The sequence below is a fragment of the Passer domesticus genome, chromosome 11 (genome assembly GCF_036417665.1).
Source record: "Passer domesticus isolate bPasDom1 chromosome 11, bPasDom1.hap1, whole genome shotgun sequence".
In the NCBI taxonomy this organism is placed as follows: domain Eukaryota; kingdom Metazoa; phylum Chordata; class Aves; order Passeriformes; family Passeridae; genus Passer; species Passer domesticus.
Window position 1 is genome coordinate 24,161,022 of NC_087484.1, and position 16,653 is coordinate 24,177,674.

The window sequence follows — 16,653 nt, forward strand, 5'->3', positions numbered from 1 at the left end:
CCAGGAGAGTTTTGTTCATGCCACAGTAAAGGATGGTTTTGGGATCAGATTGTTCTGAATAGTCCAACTCCCCTGTTGGTCACACTGAGAAGAGTGTGGGTTGTCTTTTGTTTCAAGACAGAGAGCTTCACTTTTAATTTAAGGAACACAGAAACAAAAAGTAACTTCACCTTGATGTGTTAAGCAAAGAGGTGTTCTGACCCCAGATTAGGGGAATGCTTGGATTTAAAAATATAATTTCATTCTTGAAATTGTACTTGATAGAAAAAGAAACTTTTTCCTTTCCTACAGAAGCTAATGCACTTACTTGTGCTTAGAGGTGCAGTGTATATAAACCAGGTTGTTGAAATACTAGTTCACATTTTGACATAAGCTTTTCAGGACATAAAAATGTTTCATTCTTACCCTTCAGTGACCAAACTGAATCTCAGAATGAAAGGAACAAGTGAGTTTTTAGTATATTTTTTTCAGTCAAGAGTGTAATCCTCTCTAATCACAAATGCAATCTATATTCCATAAATTGATCACAGACTGAATACTGATCTTTCTTTAAACAGTTAACACTACTTAAATTTTACTTGCAGGGAAACATAATCTGTCACATTTTTATTTCTTTAGTTTGCTTTCAAAAAGGAAATCTTAAATCTAACAGTAGCTCTTCCAACCACTGAGTTTAAAAAAGTAAGCACAATAAAGCCAGTAGGATTTAGGTGTGTTTTGGCTGTGCTGCTGTGGATTTCTGCAGAGCCTGTGTCTGATCCTGCAGGGTGCTGTAAATCAGCACTGACGTGTTCTCTGCCTGCTGCCTGGCCTTGTGCTGTGTCCCTGGGGGAGCAGCCCTGCTCAGGCAGGGCCTTTCCCTTTGGTGCTGGCTCTGCTGAGAGCCTGGGCTCATTGGGACCGAGGTAAAGCAATCTGAGTGGTGGCAAATGGGCTTGGACTGTCTGTGCTTACTCCAAACTATCTTCTGAGAAATGAGTTGCTGCCACGAAATGGAGGCAGCATTTTGGGCAGGTGCAAAAGATGAAATAAAACTCAAGAAGCAACTCTCCTCTGCTCTTTTATTATTTCTGCTGATTCCTCAGTATGGTTGGTTTTGGAATACATCCTCGTCAACGTTCTGTAGATAGTTCTTTGTTTTTTATTTTCTTCCTTAAGTTGTAAGAAACTTGAGCTTTAAGTTTGATCACAGCAGCAGGAGCATATTCTGTGACACAAACCCACCTTGGACAGCTGCTCTTCAGTATGGATGGTGTTCTCTAAAGATGTCTGAAACCTCAGTGAACGTTGGTTTGAAGGTGCTAATGGTGAGTGGTTCTGGTTGTGTAACATCTCACCTGATCAAAACATGGAATTCCCTCTGTGGAACTGGGTCCAGCAGTTTTCATCCTGGGAGGATGTAACTATCCAGTCAAGGTAGGTCGAGCTAACACCTTTTTGTGAACATTTCCAGAAACTCAGAGTTTTATGTGGAAAAGTAGCATCAATAGTACTGCTGGCACCTGGGAGGTGTGTGTGTGTGGAGAGGGAACTTCGTCTGTGCTGTGTTTAACAGTGTGTGAGTTAACCAAAGCTGTGGAAAACTGGAATCCCAGGAGCTGCCTGGGTGTGCAGGTAATGCTGCTCTGGCTGTAGCTACTGGGGGTTCAGGGGTATTGCCAGTCCTTCAGTCTGATACCTGTGTGGGTCTCCTGGGCTGGGATGAAATGAAAGGAACATTCAGAGTTGGGATATTGCCAAACATGCATCTCGGAGCTGTCTGCACTATGCAGCTCCCTCCTGCACAGTGAGACTGAGGGTGTGCATCCCATCATCTCTCCAGTGTGCTAAACTTCCACCAGGAGCTGTGGTTTGTTGGGGTCCCTGCTGGAACAGTGGTAGATGAAGAACAAAATGCCCTTCAGCTTCACATTGCTGCTGTGTTGCCATTTGTCAAGGCTTTCAGTATAATTAGTCTGGGGCAATAGCCTTTTGTCAGGAAATAATCACAAGATGTCAAAATCTCTAATAAAAATGGATGTAAGCAGCATTTGACTGCCTTGGTCAATTCATTTCTTGAGCTTTGATTCCTGTCCCTTTTGTGGAGATTGACACCTCTCATAGGAAGTGTTTCTTAGGGCACAAGGCTGTTTGAACAGCAATATGCACAATTTAGACTGATGTGTATTCATTTACAAGCTGCTGGGTACTGCTGAGTATTTCAACATCCAAGTAAAGTCTGAATAGTTTTGTGAATTGTCCCAGTGATTGCAACGGGACAGCTGGCAATCCATAAAGCTGAGACTTGGCAGGATGAGGTCCTAAATGCTAAAATGCCTTAGAAGGGTGTAGCCAGTGGTGCAGCACAGATGAAAAGCAATTCCTTCAAAACACTTAAATGTCAGCTTGTTCCCTTCCATACTCTCAACAGGCCACAGCTCTGTCTGCAGGGAGCTGCAAACTGTCCCAGTACATTCTTTGGAAATAAAATGTACAATCTATTTTGAGCTAAAAAGAATCCACTCATTGTGAGGGAGAGAAAGTTGCCATGCTAAAGAAAGCTGGCTGTCATCTGTGCATAATATTTCTGCAGTGCTGCTTCTGAGCTGGTTTGCAGCTTATCCAGTATCCAGGGTTCCACTGCTCTTCATGTGAGCAGGAGCAGGCAAGCTCAAACCTAATGTGGCAATAGTGGATTTCCTCAGTGGCTTTTTGCTGAGTTAACTTCCAGGGAATAAAAGGTTTTCTTTTTAATATTTTATTTCAGTAATTGAAGTGGAAGGTATTTTTCTTGATAAAGAAGGAATTCATTTAGATGAATAAATGGACTTCTTCCTGCTTCCCAGGGGTGTTGAGAAGCTGGCAGGCATCTTCCTGCTCTCAATGTGCAGTTGTTGAGCACACGAGAACATGCTGGGCAGATGATAGTGCTGCCCTGTTCCCTGAAGTCCCTGTTGGTGATGGGGCTGGAAAGCTGGGGCTGAAAGTCACATCAGGATATTTTGGAAAAGCACAATGCAAGTCAGTCCTCAGCAGCAGGGGTGGCTTTAAGCACGAAGATTTGCTTCTTTGTTTTCTGCTTTCAAGTTTATTTATTTTTTGAGTTTGCTTTTTATATTTGTTCCAGTTGGCCTTTGCCAAGCAGCAGGGCTAGAATCCTGACCCATGCTACAAACCTTTTATTCAAGCTTCTATGAGGAGTTCAGAGCAGAGGGAGACAGGAGCAGTGTCTTTCAAAGCTTTTAAAATTCACAAATGCGACTATTTTGTGAATTCTGCTTGCTTATTTATGAATAAAAGGTTTAGGTGATCTTGTACAAACTCATTTAAACTTAAAGCCTCCTGGAAGAAAGGACTCTGGAATATTGTGAATAAACAGATGCACAGCTGAGAATGTTGTGTATGAGGTGGGTGACAGGGCAAGGGGATGTGACAAAGCATCCCTGGTGCTGACAGGAGCTGCCCCACCAGGCGAGTCCCAGCTGGGGATGCTTTGGTGAGGACACTTCAGAGGGGACTCCTGTCACAGGACAGTGGCTCTGTCCTGCCAGAGAGCAGAGCTTCCTGTCGCTCACCTCCCAGTGCAGGGTCCTGCTGTGACCTTCTGCTCTCCTGCTGTGACCTTCTGCTCTCCTGCTGCTCTGGAGCTGCCTCTGCATGGCTGGAGTACAGGGCTGTGCTGTGGGAATCACCTTCCCTGTGCTGTGCCTCATCCAGGATGGCAGATCCACCTTGGCCTTCAACACTTGCCAAGACATGGAGCAGAACTAGAATGGCTTCTCTGGAAATCCCTGTCAAGGAGAGAGAGGCTGTGCTGTCCTGCCTCTTTAGCAGAGCTCCCCTTTCACAGGTGCCCAGAGGGAGCTGGCTGTGTTGGTTCATACCCCCTGTCCTTCCCTGCCTGACTCCAGAAGGGAATTAAAGATTGTCTTCAAGTCTCATCCCTCTGCCTCCCTCCCTGATGCCTCTCCATAAATCTGTCCTGCTTTTATGGGAGGGATTCCAAAGATTCTCTTGAGGGTGGGAATCTCTGCAGGAAGAAATGGATACTGACATTTAATGCTTCCATTTCATTGGGAATAAACCTTTCCTTTCCCCTGGGTTGGCTGGAGGGTTGAACTGCACCTCCATGTAAGGAAGTTTCCCAGTGTTCTCAAAGAGCAGTGGGCTGGGCTGATCATCCCAGGATGAGCTAAGGGTGGGTTTGCTGGCTTACAGTCCCATGGAGACTGAGGCTTTTCATCAGGTACCTACACCCAGAAGACAGTCAGAGATACACGTGGCAGCCTGGGCACACCCTGGTTTCCTGCACAGTATTTCAGACACTTTAAATCTGATGGCGTTTCATGTATGGAAGAAGAGTGGCTGATTAGCCAAATGTCAGACTTGATCCTAATCCCTCTGCCTGTTTCCATGATGAAAACCCTCTAGTGAGTTTATACTTCAGGAATGCAAGTCTTGCAAGCAATTTATCTTTTTCTTGTAGCTCTTCATGGTTTAGTGCATCTGCTATTTGTATCCCAATTAATTACTGGCACAAGTGATTACATGGGGTTGAAGTACAATTAGGACCAGCCTATAACTGTGTTTGAAAGGGCTTTGGATGCTTTTACAGATGGTTTCCCTGCTGGATGAGACTGGTCAGTCTCTCCAGATGTCTCCAGCTGTCTTCAGCTTTTCGTGTTATTTCTCCCTAATTGTTAGTGCAGTGACTTCAATCTTTCATTGGGGAGTGTTCTTGCTTTCTGCCTTTTAGAGTACATTAGCTTCTAAAGGGAAAAGCATCCTTTTAAACCTGCCAGAGAGGCAGTAAATAGTGAGACATAACTTTGTACAAGGCATCTGCTGTCAGGATTGATTAAAAACCACAAACTAAAACACTTAAATTTGTTGGAGAGCAGGTGATTCAGTGCCCTCTCAGCATGCCAGTGTCATTCTTGCTCTTTTCTTACAAGATAATTGTGTGTTCCATGCAGTGTGATCCTCAGGAGCCAGCCCTGGCCTTGGAGATGTGGCTGTGTTGGCCAGGTTTTGCCCTCCCATGGGTTTATGAAGCATGGAGGGATAGTAAAACCACAACACCATAATGGAAAAAGGCTGGATTCCTTAGGAACATCCCTGAGCACATCCCCCAGGACCTCGTTATCCCCCCAGACCCTGTTTGCAGCTCTTCCTTGAAAGCAGCCCAAGGCCAGCATGGTGCCCTGCAGGTCCCTGTCCATGGTCAGCCTGGCCACGTGCCCCTGGTGTGGCAGAGCTGGCGAGGTGCAGGTCTGATACCCATCCCACATGCAGGAATGTGGAGCTGCTGGCCCCAGGTGCAGGTCTGATACCCATCCCACATGCAGGAATGTGGAGCTCCTGGCCCATAAGGACTCCCCAGGGTGATGGTGGCCATGCTCAGCTGCTGCTCCCAAAGCTTGCCAGCATGTTTTGGCTGGCTGAGACCCCCATGCAGACCCCTGCAGGGGCTGGGCAGCCTCAGGAGGCAGGGACAGAGGGGAAAGGGCTGCAGTGGGGCAGAGGTGGGGGTGCCTGCCCTGTGTCTGTGCTTGATTCCTTGATGGACTGAGTCTCTGTTGGGAGCAGTTGCCTTCTAGGAGAGATGGGAGGTGGTTTAAACTGGAGTCTGGTGTCTGCTGGGAAAGTGCTTGTCTGAGCTGAGCAAGAATCCTACAGAGATTTGAGCTGAAAGGTTTCATAAAACAGTCGCAGTCCCTGCAGGAAGGGTTTTGAGCCCTGTTTCCATGGTGGGTGTTTGCCGTGGGCTACTGTTGGCTGGGCTTTGAGGTGCCTGGCTGGGACATGCATGGGCAATGAAGGCCCATGGAGTGTCATGCTGAAGGTGCAGTTCAGAGTCTGAGAGAAGGGGGAAGAGTCAGTACTTGGAACAGCAGTGCCTTAATGACTTTCTTTAACATTTTTCCCAAGGTCTGAGCCTGAGTGCTGGTGTACTGGATAAAGCTGTAAGCATGTTTGCTCCTGCTGCACGGCAGCAAAGAAAGCAATAATTTGTTTTGACTCCCTCTTGGGAACTGGTCTTTAAACTTGTATAGCCTCCTAATGTTTATCCCAAATGCCTCTTAATACTCTGGCTGTTTCAATTTCCCCTGCCTTCTGAAGATCCATCTGAAAAAAATTGAGAAAAACAGTGAAAAAGCCCTGACTTGCACTTTTCAATTTAAGCCTCTTACACCATTTGATCCAGCAAGTGCTGCATTTTTAAATCTCCTTTTTTTAATGGATTTCTGGGGTTTTTTTACCTTTGCCCTGTTTCCTTCCCATTAATTCCCACAATAAGAGCAGGACTTTTCCCAGCTCACTGAATTTAGCATGACGAGATTGAGCATCAGTTTCACCCTTGCTAAATCCAAGGGTGCTTGAAGGCGTCGGGGCCAGCAGAGGCCCTCACTCTGGACAGCCATTTAGGCTGGATTCAGGGTATTTGGTTGGGAAATAGTGAAAATAATTGGGGAAACCAGAGCTCACCTTACCCAAAAAGGATGCAATACATTGTAAGGTGGTGAGATGCTGAAGCCTTGACGAAATTTAGAGTATGGAGTGTTTCTTGAAAAAGGAAAAGGGGGATACCCCTGTGTTTGCCAGCCTATAGTGCCCCCACCTTGCTAGAAAAAAAAAATTTAAAGGATTTCCTGGGCTGCCTGGTGAGGCTAGGAGTATATCCCTTTCTTCAAGCCCTTCCCAACAATACACACAAAAAAATATGGACACATTCTCATTGAGAGAGCTTTTTATTTGTTTTTTATTTGCAGTGTGGTAATTCACTGGAGTGTGGAAAATGATGTTGCAAGTAATTTCAGTTGAAGCTCTTAATGCTGTTTTGTGCTTGTAATACTGCATTAGCTCTGATCTGTGTTAGCTTGCTTGGAAGCTTAGTAGCAGGAGTCTTCTTTGAATATATCTGAGAAACCATCAAATCCTCTTTTAGCTAAAAGTCAGGAAAGCTCCTTGGAGAGCAGTTTGATGGGATTGACACTAATTGCAGCCTTAACACTCTTCTGCATGCAGGTAATTGCCCAAAGCTGGGGCAGGGATGGGGGTGTTCATCCCCGGAGCCCACTCCACACGGGAGGCTTCAACACCACCCAAAGCTCTGCCCAGCTGGTGGGCAAACCATGGCTTATGGCACACTTAGGGCCTGGAAAAGGACAATAGATCTCAACCTCTGGCTGCACCTGGAAGCCGTTTACAGGGGAGATGGGACAGGATCTTCGTGGTCATCTTGGGACCCCCAAAACCACAGAGTCAACGGGCTGCTTTTGTTTTGTGGCCTCACCAGTGCTCACAAGGTTTCTCAGATAAATCCCAAGAGAAGATCCCTGCCCTAAACTTGCATTAGAGATAACAAAAGGGGATAAACATAAAAAGAAAACCAAAGGATTAAAATCAGTGGACGTTAATAACCTGAATATATTCAAAGATCTGGGCTAAAAAAAGGGAGACAACAAACCAGGAGTGGAAGTCAAAGGTCTTAATAAGTGGGAGTTACAAAAAATTGAGCCACCTGCTCCAGCTGAAAACAAGAGCACTCTACTTTTGTATTTTCCTTCTTCTACTCAAACTTTAAAATGCTGTGTAAAATTTCTACAATTGGTTTAAATGGATTTAAGTGGCTAAAAAGGGAAATTTAGAATGTCATATTTAAATACAACCAATTTTTCTCTTCTCACTTTTAAATTTAAAGGAACATTAAGCCATATCGAGAGTTTTTCACAACATGGCAAGAGTGGTATCTGACTTTGGGCTGAAGTTTCCACAGGAAAGCAAGAGCAGAGGTAGGAGTGAACTCTTGGTTCCATGGAAGTACTGGTGTGACCTCAGTGATTTCACAGGAGAAAGGGTTCCCCCTTGGCAGTCACTGCCCTTGCAAAAGGCGATTTTCTGGTAAATACATTACAGCTATAGTGCCAGTGCCCCAGGACATGTCCAGGGTTAAGCTACCTCCTCCTTTTCCACACAGCATGCCCTACTTTAGTAGTTATCTGGGTCAGGGTACAGGAGGAAGCCCATGAAGGTGGAATCATTGAGGTTGTCAGCATAGACCCCATTTTTGTCCCCGTTCCCATACACCTGAAGCCAGACCTCGTCCCCGGAGCTGAGGTGCAGCAGGACGGAGCCGCTGGCTTGGTCCACGTTGTTGTTCTGGAACTGGTCGTAGGTGAAGATCACGGCCTTGTCCTTCCTGTAGAGGCTGACCTTGACATCTGACAGGTACACCGTGAGGTGATAGCTGAAGAAGTAGGTGCCGGGCACATTGCAGAGGAACTTGCCCGTGCTGGGGTCGTAGTGGCCCTGCTCGTTGTAGAAGATCTTGCTGAAGCGGATGGGGACGTTGGGGGCAGGGCTTCGCTCCGTCAGCCCCACGCTGAAGGCAGAGCGGTGCACAAAAGCATCTTTGCCCTTCTGCCCTGGGATTCCAGGACTTCCAGGAGATCCGGGGGGGCCGGGAAAGCCTCGGCTTCCTACTGGGCCCGGTTCACCTTTGGGACCTGCCGGACCTGCGGGACAGAGTGGGGACTGGGAGTTGTGCTTGCAGTGTGTTGGAAGCTGCTGCTGAAATGCAGAGCCCTGCCCTATTGCATTTGCAGGGATCCCTGTAGCAGGGAAGAATGATGTATCTGACTCCATGTTCTCAGAAGGCTAATTTATTACTTTATGGTACTAATTATATTAAAGAATACCATACTATACCATACTATACCATACTATACTATACTATACTATACTATACTATACTATACTATACTATACTATACTATAAAGAGTACAGAAAAGATACTTACAGAATGCTAAAAAGATAACAATGAAAACTTGTGACTCTTTCCAGAGTCCTGACACAGCCTGGCCCTGATTGGCCAAAGAGTGAAAACAACTCCCAGCAGAATCCAATGGAACAATCACCTGTGGGTAAACAATCTCCAAACACATTCCACATGAGCACAACACAGGAGAGCAAATGTGATAAGAATTGTTTTCCTTTTCTTTGAGGCTTCTCACCTTCCCAGGAGAAAAATCCTGGGTGAAGGGATTTTTTCAGAGAATGTGAATGCCACACACTGCTCAGCAGCGCAGAGCCAAGGAAGGGCTCAGGATCTCAAAAGCCCCCAGGGCTGGGGCAGTGAGTGGAAACCCTGCTCACCCCCCAACCCTGGCTGTGTGCAGAGCTGCTGAGAGCAGCATGTCAGCAAAAACATCTTTAACTGGGAAAAAAATCCTGCACCAAACTCTTTGACTTGGGTTATGGAATCTCCACCCCAGGAGATAATCAAAACCCATCTGGATACAGATCAGGCATGGACCCACCAGACATGAAACCCACTGGGATTGGGACTGGAGCAATGACATACCACCTGCTCCTCACCAACCTTCATCTCCTTTATCTCCCTTGAGCCCATCTCTTCCGTCTTTCCCATCCCGGCCAGGGACACCGTTGTGGCCAGGGTAGCCAGGTGCTCCTCCCATCCAGTTGGCACATGGCATTTTGGGGTCAGGCTGCGTGTCCTGGGCAGCCACCCCTTTGGAGTGGGGGGCCAGCAGCAGCAACGAGCACAGAAGGAATCCTGACAGGCCCCTCATCGCTGGTTCCTGATGTGGACAATTGCCTTGTTAACTTTAAAAGTTAATGGAGAAAAAAAAGTGAACTTCTTCTTCCACTCTTCCCCCCCCCCCCCCCCCCCCCGCAAATAACAGAGAGGCACAGAAGACTCAATTTGAGCAGTACATCTGAAGGAAAGCAGTTTGTGCTGCTCGTGTGAGCTCCATGAGCCAAGCTGGGCCCCTGGGGCACAGCCAGAGCAGAGAGGAGCAAAGACCAGCTACTCCCCCAGCCCTCCCAGGCTCCGTGCACAGGCACAGATGTTTCAGGAGCCAGCACAGCAGATGCCAGGGTATCTGTGGCTGATCTCCTTGCAAAGCTCGGCTCAATTAGCCACAAAAAGCCCTGACTCAAGCCTGGGTGAGTGAGCAGCTGATGGGAGGTACAGGTCTGCAGAGTTCTTTCACACAGAAGCAGGCAGGGGTGGGTTCTGACTGCACGTACAGCCTGCTCACCTGGGTCTGCCTAACACGAACAGAAACCACAGCCAGGCTTCCCAGCTTCCCTGAGCCACAATTTGAAAGTATGATACTGGAGTTTATTTTCCATCTGAATTGTTTTTTTATTATGGGAAAGCAAAATGTGCAGTGTTTAGGCACTGTAGGATTGCATTTCTTTTTAATCTGCCTGCTTTGTTGGTCACAGCAATTAATGCAGCTGCCCAAAACCACCCTGCTGCCAGCCTGGCTTTGTCCTATGCTCCCAGCCCCTGGTGGGCTTTGAGTCAGGCTTTTAGAACACAAGATATTTTAAAATTACCATTGTTGTGTGATACTGCTCCCTGGGCAGGGTTTATACTCTGGAACAGTAAAGGTATCCTGTTAGGAGCATTGTAAGTGGCATAATAGGCAATAAAAAGTGAGCAACAGCATGGTAATTAGAGTCCCTTAGCTCTGTAATTTTCAAGAAAAATAATATTTTGGAGCAATTTCTTTGCAGGGTTGATTTTCCTGGACAAGCTATTCAAATGTCATATTTTAACTAATGTCTTATTAGCTCTGGTGTAATTGCTTCAAAGGAAGCTAAAGAAATGTGCTGGTTTTAGGTGGGGCAGAGTTAATTTTCTTTGTCCATGTGTTGTGTTTTGGATTTGTGCTGAACACAGGGTTGATACCACAGGGGTGGTTTTATTACTGCTGAGCAGTACTTGCACAACATCAAGGCTTTTTCTGCTCCTCACCCCACCAGTGAGGAGCCTGGGGGTGCCCAAGGAGTTGGAGGGGACACAGCCAGGACAAGTGACCTGAGGGATATTCCAAACCATGGCATCATGCTCAGCTCTAAACCAGGGGTGAGGCTGGCCCCAGGCTGCTGCTCAGGGGCTGGCCAGGCATGGGTCAGTTGGTGCTGAGCTTCTGTCTTCATCTGCATCACTTCTCCTTCACTCTTTGTTATTTTCTTTTCCATTACAAATTTCTCATTGTTATTATTACTATTTTATTTCAATTACTACATTGTTCTTATCTCTTCCCACGAGTGTTCTCACTTTTACCAGTGCAATTCTCTCTCTCCCTTTCTGCTCTAGCAGGGGTGAGCGAGTGGCTCTGTTGCAAGCTGGGGTTAAACCACAACAGTAACAAAGAGGTTGTCAGGATTTCAGTTTTTGCTGCAAAAAAATATTGATTTTGAGGATATAGAAGGGACTTTGAAAAAACAAAATTAAAAGCTCTCTTCAATGGCTTTGGTGGGCAGTGCCTAACACCTAAAATCCAGAAACTCCCAAATCCATGCCTGCCCAGCCAGGCTCCAGCAATCCAGCAGCCACCCAGCACTCTGAGATGGGACCAGTGCCCTGCCTTGGGGCTGAGGGTCTGTGAGGTCCAGTGGGCACAGCCTGAGCCTTAGGCAGTGTTCCTGTGTCCCTGCACTTTGGGAAGAGAAACGTCCCTTTGCAGCAAGGGCTGTAGTGATTGTCCAGGGACCAGCATGGAGCAGTAAAACTGATGTCTGTAAATCCTGAAAGTGGCTTGGTTTGCTAAGCAAGGTGTGCACAGTGATCACACCTTGCCCTGCCCCAGTGAAACCCTTGTCCCCCCTGCCTGGGTCCCCTCCAGCTCATGCACATACCCCTCCAAAACCAGCACAGGCTGTCTGGGGACACCTAACTGTGTTAAAACATGGTGGTGATCTATAAAAATCTGGCTCAGAATCGTGTTTCTTGAGCTGTGTTTTGGTGATTTTGTTTGGGTTAGTTCTGCTTTCTGGTGTGCTGCCTAAAACTCAAATATCATCTAAATTTTAGTGGTGTGCCCCATAGCCAGGTCTTCTACTGGTGCAAAATAACCCCTCCTGTAAGGTCACAAGAGGTCACAAGCAGTGCAGCTGTGAGGAGCCAAAGCAGGGCTGCAGGGAAGCTTTTCTGGGGGCTGCCTGCCCACTCTGCTCCAGAGGGCTCAGAGCCATGCCCTCCCCAGCATCAGTGCCCACACATCACACACTCAGTGCTCTCTTTCTCAGGTGAAGAGTGCTGTGATGTGCAAGGAAGGAACATCTTCTATCCCCACAGTTTAACTCAAGCCCAGGTGGTTTCTGTGCTTGAGAAGCCAAGCAGCTCTCTGGCATAAGTATGTCTTACAAAGGGGAAGTTGTAAGCTGTGTCTACCAGATCGCAGCTTAAACTCTGGTTTAGAAGTGACATCCCTTTACTTGGTCTTTTCCATTTCCTTTTGGTTTTCCATCTGATGCCTAACACCAGTTTAACATGAAATAATCTGCTATATTTTAATGTCAGTTGTACCTTTTGGACAAGAAATAGATGAACAAGAAATAGATGAGCTCTGTGCTGCTGGTGGCTTTCAGTGATTGCCCTGGCAGCTGCTGTATTAAAGGCACATCTCTGTTATATGAAGCTTATTCATTTATCAGCAGAAACCACAGTAGCATCTGTGAGAACAATGTCATTCCTAAGGGTTATATATTGATTCAGAATTTAAATTTCAGATTGCACTATATAAAAATTACACACTCTAAGTCCCCACATCTTTCTGCACAAAACAGATTGAAAAATCCATCTGTCTTCCCACTGGAGAATTCCCCTCAAAGGGTATTAATCAGGGCTTTGGCTTATGTCAAAGGTTTTTCTTTTTGTAATTCTCGTAGTGTGGTTTTTGCTGATGTTCCAGAGGGCTCACACCTTAAATATGGGTGGTGCAGGTTTCTGATGAGGAACTGATGCCACTCAGGGAGATTTGGGCAAATCCAATCTTCCCTGGAGTCTTGGAGGAAAGAGGTGAATCAACAGGTGCCAGTGCAATATTCACTGTTACAGCCATGCAGTTTCTCACTGTTCTTCCTGACTACTTTTTGATTTAGGAGTTCTGTTCTCTAAATAGTATTTCCAAAAAGGGAAGTATGAATCTAATGGAGATCAGCTATTCTTGGTTTAAAATACTCTCTGGCTATTATAAGAATAACCTGAGAAAGACAACTTCTTGCAAACAGAAAAGTCTGTCCAATTCAGCCCAAAAGAAGAGAAACTCCTGAACTTAGTAAGGAGGGGGGGAAAAAAATAATGCTTACCAGCTGCTTTGAGTCCTGGTTGGCTTGCTGCAGTCTGTTTAGAGAGTGAAGTCTGGCTATTGCATCGCTATCCTGAGGGCACGGGGAGCTGTCAGCTCAGACACTGCAGTTCCCATTTGCTATTGCGCATGCTGACCTAAAACTTGGGTTTTCCCATTAATTTTTTCCTGGACATAAGTTTTGGAACAGATATATAATCCTCTGGGATAGCTTGTGAAGATGGCCTTACAGGGAAAAGATGGCTTTGGGAATTGGACAGGAACTGGAAGAGCAGTGGTTTGCTGGAGAGCCTGCTCAGCCAGGGCTGTGCTTGTCCAGCCCAGGCTGCTGCTCTCTGCAAATTGGGAAAGGCTTTAGTGGCTGGTGGAGAAAGTGTGTGCAGCTCTCAGCAATGCACACACATGGGGCTTTCAGTGTTTTAGTAAATGAATTATCGTGGAATAAGTTTGGGCTTCTCCTTTTAACTGCAAGAACCATTCCTGGAGGCTGGAGGCTGCTGCCACACCAAAGAAGGGCAAAGCTGCTCAGGGGGAGGGCAGCACTGGGGGAAAGCTCCTTTTTAAGGCACCTAAGCATGTGCCAGCACTATTGTAAATGACTGGAGTAATTCCAGCCTGAGGATGGCTTTCCACCTATCAAGCTTTTCGGCTTTAGGTCAAAACCAAGTTTATTTCTCCCTGCATCTTTCTCCTTCCCAAAGCAGAGGTGGACCTCAGCTAGCAGAGGTGTTCCTCTGCAGCTGCTCTGGGGCAGTTCAAAGTTAGCTAGGTGGAACCTTGGCAAACCCGAGTTCCCAAAATCATACCAGGAAAAAATTGTGTGATGTTGCAACTGGGCATGGAAAGCTGGTGTGCTTGTGAGAGGGGAAACTCATCTGAGTGAATGCCAGTATTGGCATGGCAGCATTCTGAATTGCTGAGTTGTTTTCAAGACCTGGCTATTGGGAGGGACTAAAAAAATGAGCACATAAATAACTTTTTATATGTAGAGCTGGGAGTCAGCAAGAGTGAATTTTTAAGCCTGAGGAGAAGGTGCAGAAGGGAGGAGCCCCAGGACAACTGCATACTGCCTGCCTTGTTCTGGTCAAGCCCTTAGTCCCTTAGTCCAGCATTTAAGAATATTTGTAAGTTTTTTTGGATGATGGGTTTTCCATGCAATGTTGAGACTTAAAACAACCTCTCATGCAACCCTAGTAAAATACCACAGTAGTCTAGTTGGATCTGTTTTGTTATAAATGTGATTATCTAGGACCATGTGCATTTGTGTGCATGCAATGCCAGTGTTTCTGTCGAAGTTTCCTGAGACATGAATGGAGGGGAATGACCTTGGAACTGAAATTGGACCTGCTTTTGCTATGGAGTGAGAGGTTTTCAGCTGCCCCTGCCCCAGGTGTGAGCAAGACAAGGCTGCTTCCCCATCAGCTTTTGACTTGAACCCCAAAAATGTATGACTGGGATATTTGTTAGGCTGCCAGGAGTTGAGGATTGGACCTGAGATGTTTAACAGGTACTGCTGCAATTACCTCATGGTCTTTCAATTCAGTTGTCAGGGAATACCACAGTGATACATTTTTCAGTGGTCCATCAAACATCTTCCCAAACATTATCCCTCCGTGCCACGAGAGAAGTGGAAGTTTATCTCTGGGGGTACAACCAGCTGATACAACCCCTGGCACACTTGCTCGCAGTTATGTTGTGCTGCACACTTGGTTTGCAGGTTGGTGCTGGCTCCTGTTCCTGCTGCAGAGGGAGATCTTGTCCAATCCAGAAAGCCGCTTCTGGCTTTGTGATAGGAGCACAAATCAAATGCCTTTGGCTCTGCCTGGTGACAAGCAAAACCTGCCACCAAGTGTGGGCTGTCCTGGCAGTGCCCACAGCTGCAGTGCTCAGGGACAGCAGTCTGGATGGACTGGGGGGTGTTCTGGCACAGAGAAAGCTGCTGCTCACAAGTCCTGCAATGCTTTCTCTGCTTTGCTCTGTGGTCACCAGCCCTCCTGTGTGGGACCCACTGCCAGTACCTAACCTGGCTACAGGCCTTGTGCTGAGCCTGGATGTTCCCTCTCTTGGACCTGATGCAAGCCAGCCAATATGAAAAACCCAAAACTGTCTCGATGGATTGTGGTTTGCAGTTTTCAGTAAGAATTAAATATAAGCACAAAGTTATATTTAGCCATCTATAAACAGGAATAAAATAGAGCAGAGGCTCATTATCAGCTGTGCTCTGTCAGATCCCTGTAGCTGCCCTGGTTGCAGGGAGGCTGGGACAGCAGCCTCAGCAGGAGGCTGGTGACAATCCAGGCCTGTTGGCAGGGTCTGTGCCATGGGGCTGGCCAGGAGCCCTCAGCTGCCCAGCACTGTCCTCTCCCAGCAGGATCACACCAGCAGCACCGTGGAGCCCAGGCCATGGGAACCCTCGTCCCCTGGCTGTCCCTCCCTGAGGCTGCTCTTCCTGTCCAGAGCCGGGGCTCCTCCGCTGGGACCTGCTGAGCCCCGTGCTCCCATTCACTGTCCCCCCGGGATGCCAGGTCATCCCCTTGGCTTCCCTCTAGCCCTGGATACAGCATGTCCCAGAAACAACACACATTCCCCACTTTGCTAAAAATGGCCCAAACTGTTGATGCTGTCTGGCAGGCGGCCTGGCAGGCTGCTCCCTGCTATTTCGGTGCTGTCTGGAGAGACCACGGCCTCTGTGCCAGGGTCTCCGTGCCAGGGGCACCGCGGGCAGCTTGCACCGAGCCCAACAGACCCTGTGCCCCTTCCTGCCACGGCCTCATGGGCACCTGCACTGGGGCAAGACAGCAGCAAGCGCTGAGGGGCCAGCTCCGCAGAGAGAGCAGTAAAAGGGCTGTGCTGCCATCCCCACAGCGCGATTCCCCGCGATCCAGGCATCCTCCCGCTCCCACACCCGTCCCTGCACAGCCTTGCACTTCCCTCTAGTGGCTAAGCGGTAATGGCGCTCTCCGAGCCCGGCCGAGGCTGGCAGCCGGCTCCTGCCTGCCCTGGGGCCTGCTCAGCCCTTCCCGGTGAAGCTGGCTCCTGCTGGGTGCACCGTGTGCCCTTCATGTCCCCAGCAGTGCCAGCAGGGAGGCACAAGGGCCATCGGCATGGCGTGTGGCACCGCCTTTCCTGTTACACCTCACGGGTTTGTTCCCATGAATTACGGGCCCTGATGTTCCCCCTGGGTTTTCCTCCATGAGCTGCAGGGACAGGCAGGTCTGGCAGCAGTGCCCAAGGCCGGGTGTGCAGCAGGGGACAGTGGCTTTGTGTGGCCGTGGGGCAGCCCTGCTGGGCTGTGCAGGGTGGCTGCTCCCCCGAGGCCGTGGCAGTGCGATGAAGGTGGGGGGACGGGAGGCCTCCGGGGCACAGTGGGGATGCCGAGGCAGCATGGCTGCGGGGACAGGGGGACACACCCCACTGGTGGGCTGGGGGACCCTGGCCCTGGCTGAGGACATGGCCCTCTCTCCCATGCTGTGCCTTTGCTCCAGGCCAGCTCCTGCCAGCGCTGGGTCTCCCGCCTTGCCGGCCCATTTCACACGGACA

General features: G+C 48.1%; 1 protein-coding gene across 1 annotated transcript; it reads right to left on the bottom strand.

The window, feature by feature from the left end:
• Positions 1 to 6,712: 6,712 nt before the first annotated feature.
• ADIPOQ (adiponectin, C1Q and collagen domain containing) lies at positions 6,713 to 15,354 on the bottom strand. Its single transcript, XM_064435862.1, is given in 4 exon segments — positions 6,713 to 8,498; positions 9,366 to 9,585; positions 13,115 to 13,188; positions 13,191 to 15,354. Coding segments are annotated over 4 exon segments (861 nt in total). The 5' UTR covers positions 13,231 to 15,354; the 3' UTR covers positions 6,713 to 7,971.
• Between the last annotated feature and the right edge of the window lie 1,299 nt (positions 15,355 to 16,653).